Below are 7,002 nucleotides of genomic sequence, written 5' to 3'. Positions count from 1 at the left end.
CATTCTTCCGGCCATCGAACAATGAAACGATAAATTCGTTTAAATTTAGTAGTTGATGTTGCTATTTCAGCTGGTTACTTTGGTGCTGACACGGAAACCAGAGATTCTCGTGCATTCAATTGGCACCGCGGGAGAAGAAGAAAAAGAATCATCAGCATCAATTTAAACATTTTAAATGGGGTAAATGGGGAGAGTCACACGTGAACATAGAAAAAACAAAAACAACAACGAAAAATTGTCTACATTCAGCTTGAGTGCAGTGGGTCATTTGAAATGAGCCATAGAATTTAATTAGTCTCATTTGGCTGGGTAAACAAATAAATTATTGTTCCATTGCTTGGCGTGTACTGCATACTTGTGAACTTCGCACTCATCCGCACCGAACAACAGCAACAACAAACAAATACTTCATCCAGTCAAGATTAACAAGAACTAGAAAACTGCCAGTAAACGCGCTCTCTGTGTGCAACGTTTTTCTTGTCATCTTCATTCTCCATGCTTTTATTGTTGCTGTTTTTGTATTTGTGGCTGCTCTTCTTATTTCTTCTCGTTGTTGATGTGTTTTTTTTTCTTTTTTTCTTTTCATTTATTTATTTCGTTTGCTGTGTTTCACTTCAGTGTGATGAATTTTTCGTCGTTGCTTTTTTCCCTGGTGTTCGCTCATTTTCATTGCATGGTGTCGAACGATGAAAACATGTTCGTGCAAAATGCTTTCAATTCAAAGTTCGCCCGTGTATTTGTTATTGTTGAATGACGCGAGCGGTATAAAAGCAAAGCATTTAATTTTAAATAGTCTTTAGTTGGGTGAAAAAGTTTTAGACAACGTCACAAAAGGCCATTTCATGGAGATGGGTTTCAGTCATTGCTCTCTTGCCTTCTCTCTTTCTCTCTCCGTTCTTACTTTAGTAAATTATGTAAATGTGCCAAATACACGGTTGAATAATGTTTATAATTCTTGTTTGATAGTAATCAATAACAAAGCCTGCAGCTAATTCTAGAAAATTTCATTTTTCATTCACTGATTCGTTGGATTCGGTTTGGTGTCTTTGTGTTTATTTTCTTCTCCATGTCGTTTTTCCGAGCGTTTTTCTCTCTGTGTGTATATGATTTTGCATATTTAAATTCAATCTACAGGTATGCTGTCAAAGTTGTATGACTCCGGCCGAAAAAATGCAGTTTTTTCTGTTTGATTCAGAATGAAATATTACACTTAATGTTAACTTATGAATGAACAGTAATTTTAATTGCTTTGAAACTTTAGTTTGTTTTGCTGCCAACGTCGTCGCCGAGCTTATTTCATAGGCACGCACAAAAAGTGCTCTAATTTAATTTGTCTAATGTAAAGCCATATTTCATTTTGAAATTTGTTGTTTACTTTTAATTCATCATACAGCAGAGTAGAATAATATACATTTGTATTTGATTTAATTGGCGCCGTAATACAGAGTACAGCAGAAAAATCAATACCACTGTGAAGTACGTACTTGAAACCATTAAGTATTTCAGAGTATTTCTTGGCTGAACGTTGACGTTTCTGTGTACAGATGTCAATAACACTTTGATTTACCAACTTCAAACCACCTACATAAGTACATCTTTCAAATTGATGGTCGCAAAAATACTGTGTACGGCTCTCTCTCTCACAAAACAATCTGTGCTATAGTTTTAGGTTGTTGAAAAAAAAATACATCATTCAATTGAAAAGAAGATCATTTAAACGGTGGGATACATGTGATTCATTGTTCCACGTATTTACAATTGTGGGTATTTTTGTTCCCGCTTTGGACGATTACATACACGCATACGATGATAAAGTATACGACATATTGACTGACATAGCCAAATGTCTGCCATCACCACACAGAACAGAACACTGTAGAGTAGTCAACTTTTTTCATCGTTCGGGCTCCAGTCAACAAAGTGAACATTGGGATTCAATCGAAATATTGACGATTGAAGAAGAAGAAAAACAACAACAACAACAAAACGACGACGAACGGTGAATGACGGTAAAATCTAAATAGTAAAAGTTTTTGTGTATTTGCATTTAGTATCGTTGTGAATACGGAACATTTCACGGTCAATTTGTTTGTGAACACAAGGAACAAGGATCAAAACAGTGAAATGACCGACTAATTTTTCGTTATTAGCTACCATCAAAATTCGTCCCTTGTGGTGTGACACTGGTTTTCAATTCTGTGTCACAAACCAAAATTCTTGATGTGCAATCAATTGAATTGAGGACAAAAAAAGTAAAGAACATGCATAGCCATTCAAATGGAAATTTTGCCGCCTCTACATGCCAATATGAATGAACAATTTTGAATGTGTTTTATTCACTGCCAGTGAATCAATGGATTGCTGTAATTGCTGTTTAAAAAAAAGAGAGTCGGTGTGTTTGTACGTGTGTGTGTGTCATATCTTAGAATATAAATCGATTGATTCCAAGAAAATTGCGAATTAATTGAACAAAACGAAAATTGATGTTGAATCATTTTTCAGATTCGGAGATGAGCTGTCCAACATGAATATCCAATCGACACAGTATTGAATATAGCGAATATCTATTCGCTGTGTGCAACCAGGTTCATCTGTATTTTGTTTTTCATTCAAAATTCCGTGTGTACACAGATCCACAGATTGTCCATAAGTAAATATTACATACCGCATTTCCGATTTGTGTGCTGGCAATTTGAATTACTGTCATCAATTTGTCATTCGAATTTAACCCCAATCGATTTTATTCATATTTTCAGATTAAAATCGCGCGCTTGCAGCTGTTAATTCCTCTTCCCCCTCCTAGATTTTACGAAATATGCATGGTAAAAACGACCACATTTTTGTGCCAATCGCTTCAACCGATACAAATGTTGCGCCAGGCAAAAAGAGTTGTCGACGTGTAAGTCAATTCATTTAAATGATATCGCAAATGTTTAACCGTGAAATACTAAGATAAGAAACTTCAATTTTCAAAGAAGAAAAATAGCACGTTTTCCGTTATGAATCAATTCGTACGATGATTTCTGAATGTTATTGCATGAGTTTGTGTGACAAATGATACGAATTTAATATATAGATCAAATTTCAAGATAAGGTTTTGATTTTATTTTATTATTTTTGTCTCGATTGATAAAATTAAATTTTAAAATTGCTATTGGAAGTATTGCATGACTCATTGAAACTGTATTCAATGAGCATAGCATGGGGAATTTGCGGTTTTGCAGTGATGTGTGTATTCATCTGTGACAAATGTACTTGAGACGCCTTCATGCTAGTTTGAACAGACAAGGATGCATATTCAAATGAACTAGATATAAATATGGCATAGCATCTAGTCGTGAATTTTGCAATTTATTTAGACTGTTCATACTTCAATCGGGTTAATTGTGTTGATGTTTTTTTTCGGTTTAATTTTGGCAAACGATCAAAAATATGACGGTTTGAAGCACTTGTTAATTTAAAATATGCACAATACACAATGCACGCAAGAAACATATATATTTCAATCAAGTATACCAATTTCAATGTGGGATTCTGTTTCATTTTATTTTGTTTACTTTAGTACTGGAACCAATTGTCGCGACTCCAGCGAAATATCATAATAGTTGTGATCTCAGGACTCTGCATAATACTTTTGCTGTGGATACCTTCGATTCAAGGAAACAATGATTACGGCGACAAAGAATATTCAGCAAATCACATTCAAATAACACCGATACGCGATCAATCGAATAACGATTTGACCGCAATCGATGGTGGCAAACGAAATAAAAATGAGGATGATAATGAAATTGATTTGAACAATGGAATATTAGGTGTTGATGTAGCAGAAAATGGAAAGGCGGTGAATAGCGTTGACAGCAACAATGTGATGGCAAATAATGTGATTGATAACGTAGAAAATGTACGAAATAATGCAATCGATGCAGCAGTTGATGTACCCAAACTTAAAGAATTTAAAGGGCCCACCAATGACCGGCAACGGGCGGTTGTTGCGGCCGCGCGACACGCTTGGACCGGATACAAAAAATTCGCATGGGGTCACGATAATCTAAAACCAATCTCGATGGGTTCACATGATTGGTTCGGTTTAGGTCTTACCATTGTCGATGCACTCGACACACTTTACATCATGAATATGCAAGAAGGTAGGTGCATCCCTATGCGATTTTATCATTTCGGAATTGAAATACATTTTTTATAGAATTTTTTGAATATTATCATAAATCTTGACCGTCATTTCTCTAAATATAATCAACAGAATATGAAGATGCCAGAAATTGGGTGGATTTATATTTGAAATTGGACGTTAACCGTGACATAAATTTATTCGAAGTTACCATTCGCGTGCTTGGCGGTTTACTGGGCGCATACCATTTGTCCGGCGACAAAATGTTTTTGACGAAAGCAGTAAGTTGTCAACATTTATGTTTTTCAACGGAATTTTCGCCAAATTATGAAAACATTGATCAAATTGCAACGTACGACAAATTTTCATTGAATTACAGACTGAATTGGGTAATCGATTGATGCCAGCATTCAGCTCTCCGTCTGGAATACCATACAGTGATGTTAACCTAGCCACAATGGTGGCACATTCTCCGAAATGGTCACCCGATAGGTAACTATTAAAATATTTTTATTATTCTAATAAAAAAAAAAGTTTCTTATTACCCACGTTCTAACCCACAGTTCTACAAGTGAGGTGACAACCATTCAGTTGGAATTCCGAGATTTGAGCCGGATTACGAATGATCCAACATTTGAAAATGTAAGGCCATTTTTCTTTTATTTTCCATTTTTTTTCCTCCATTCATTGGAATATTCAATCACAAATTGAAAAAAAAAACATCTTTCCTCTTAACAGGCGATCAACAAAATAAACGAGAAAGTGCATAATTTGGAGAAGAAAAATGGACTGGTACCAATTTTCATAAATGCAAACACGGGAATGTTTCGCAATTTTGCAACAATATCTTTGGGTGCGCGCGGTGATTCGTACTATGAATACCTGCTGAAGCAATGGGTACAAACGGGCAAAAAGACTAATGATTTGTATGTTCACATATTATCTAAATTGCTAATTTAATAAACCGAAAACACTAATTGAATCTAATTGAATTTTTTAGTCTTATAGAGGATTACATCGCGGCAATCGATGGGGTAATCGAGCATTTGGTACGTCGAACACCGAACGAAAAATATGTGTATATCGGTGAATTGATTAATGGAAAAGATTTCAAGCCAAAAATGGATCATCTTACGTGCTTCCTACCTGGAACACTACTACTCGGTTACACAAATGGCATGCCTGAGTCACATTTACACCTCGCACAAGATCTAATGGAGACATGCTATCAAATGTATGCAAAGCAACAAACATTTTTGGCACCCGAAATTGTCTACTTCAATTTGAACGGTGAAAGTGAGACGGACATTTATGTCAAATCAAATGATGCACATAATTTATTGCGGCCTGAATTCATCGAAAGCCTGTATTATTTCTACTCATTGACCGGTAATACAACGTACCAAGACATGGGCTGGACCATATTCAATGCATTTGAAAAATATACAAAAGTGAAAAATGGCTACACATCCATTGGTAATGTGAAAAATGCTTTAAATACACGACCGCGTGACATGATGGAATCGTTCTATCTGGGCGAAATGTTGAAATACTTCTATTTATTGTTCAGCGATGACCGTAAAGAAATCGATTTGGAAAAGTTTGTGTTTAATTCCGAAGCGCATGCATTTCCCATTGGCAACAATTAATTATGATCGATAGCAGCAACAGTAACAGAGCAACACAACTAGCAAGAAAACACGAAGTAGAAAATGTTTTATTTGTAAAATTTAGTTTTAGTCGTCGCATACAAATCGCATGTCCGTCTTCGTCGTAGTGCGAAAAATCTGGCAATAAGCAACAGAAAAATAAGAGCTTATAATATCTGTGTGGTTTGTTATTTATTGATATTTTTTTTAGGGCTGTCGAATTTTCCGTTGAGAATATGTATAATTTAGTTTTGTTCATCTTTTTTTTTTGTTGGATTCTGTTTTTTCCTTCCCTCTTCCTCTTTTTATGTAAATTAAAGAAAATTATTTATTTAAGGCAGATCAAAGAGCGATATTTTCTCATTCACTGCCAATGATCCAAATATAAAAGAAAATCTACAAACAAAACGAAGAATAAAGAATAGAGATGAAAATTATTCTGTTTGGGGACGTTATTATGCAGCATAGCAACAGTCAAATAAGATAAGACAAATTTATAGAAGAAAAAAGCAACAAATCATGCCAAATATTCCAGAAATTAAACAAAAAATAGTCGTTTAACAAACATCAAGATAATATTTCGAATTTGAATCGATTGGGTTTTTGTTTTTGTTGTTTTTTTTTGTCAATACGTAAATTCGAGAATAAGATGCAGTCATGCACAAATGACCGACACATTTAGCGTGTAAAATTCCATTACTTAACTGAAGTAAACGTCAGCATAGAGCCACTTGCACTGTTTTAAAGCGCTTCACATTTTACAAAAAAAAATGTTTCGGTGGAAAAAAAAGAATGATATATTAGTATTGAACCAAATTGTATCCGATTTGAAGCTGTATTCATGTATAAACAAAACGGGTGCATTTAATAAAATAAAATAAATAAAACCCTATAATTTTTAGTGAAAGAAAAACAAAACTGAAGAATTAATTAATTAAATTTAAATCGTAGTGTAAGTATGGTAAACTTCTTTTCACATTAGGATGAAATCACTCAACATAAATGTCATTTCCAAGTGCAAACGAATATTTATTTAAAAAAAAAAAACAACAACAACAACACTTTATAAACATAAAAATAAATCTATACAAAAAGAGTAAATGGAGGTGGTTTTGTCATTATTTTATTTGGTCACCTAAGTCATAAAACTCATGGTACATTGTTGGACGTATTTTAAAGATATCAGTTTCAATGGTAGCCTTGAAGTGCAAGGTCAAATCATGA

At 34.4% G+C, this 7,002-nt stretch overlaps 1 protein-coding gene across 5 annotated transcripts; it reads left to right on the top strand.

The window, feature by feature from the left end:
• Positions 1-1,527: 1,527 nt before the first annotated feature.
• On the top strand, positions 1,528-6,696 carry LOC129578043 (endoplasmic reticulum mannosyl-oligosaccharide 1,2-alpha-mannosidase). Of its 5 annotated transcripts, none has more exons than XM_055466104.1 (10): positions 1,528-2,009; positions 2,151-2,400; positions 2,503-2,650; positions 2,757-2,899; positions 3,563-4,148; positions 4,262-4,410; positions 4,509-4,621; positions 4,693-4,771; positions 4,868-5,055; positions 5,130-6,696. In XM_055466104.1, the coding sequence occupies exons 4-10, from the start codon at positions 2,816-2,818 to the stop codon at positions 5,776-5,778; spliced, it is 1,848 nt and encodes a 615-aa protein (XP_055322079.1). In that variant the 5' UTR covers positions 1,528-2,009; positions 2,151-2,400; positions 2,503-2,650; positions 2,757-2,815; the 3' UTR covers positions 5,779-6,696. The 5 variants fall into 5 exon arrangements, with proteins under 5 accessions (XP_055322079.1, XP_055322078.1, XP_055322076.1 ...); XM_055466101.1 differs by having other exon boundaries at positions 1,560-2,009; positions 2,151-2,392; XM_055466102.1 differs by having other exon boundaries at positions 1,560-2,009; positions 2,151-2,410.
• The last annotated feature ends 306 nt before the right edge of the window (positions 6,697-7,002 follow it).

This window comes from Sitodiplosis mosellana, unplaced genomic scaffold (genome assembly GCF_009176505.1).
Source record: "Sitodiplosis mosellana isolate CC-2019 unplaced genomic scaffold, AAFC_SMos_1.0 Smas_scaffold_6226, whole genome shotgun sequence".
NCBI classification, from domain to species: Eukaryota; Metazoa; Arthropoda; class Insecta; order Diptera; family Cecidomyiidae; genus Sitodiplosis; species Sitodiplosis mosellana.
Note: the sequence above shows the minus strand (reverse complement) of the source record. Positions and strands in the feature narration are given on the sequence as shown.

Excerpts from the sequence above, each read along its gene's own strand:
- LOC129578043 (XM_055466103.1), top strand. The coding sequence starts at position 2,816 with ATGCATGGTAAAAACGACCACATTTTTGTGCCAATCGCTTCAACCGAT. Across the intron at positions 4,622-4,692 it reads CCGAAATGGTCACCCGATAG|TTCTACAAGTGAGGTGACAA; the intron begins GTAACTATTAAA and ends TCTAACCCACAG. Across the intron at positions 4,772-4,867 it reads ATGATCCAACATTTGAAAAT|GCGATCAACAAAATAAACGA; the intron begins GTAAGGCCATTT and ends TCCTCTTAACAG.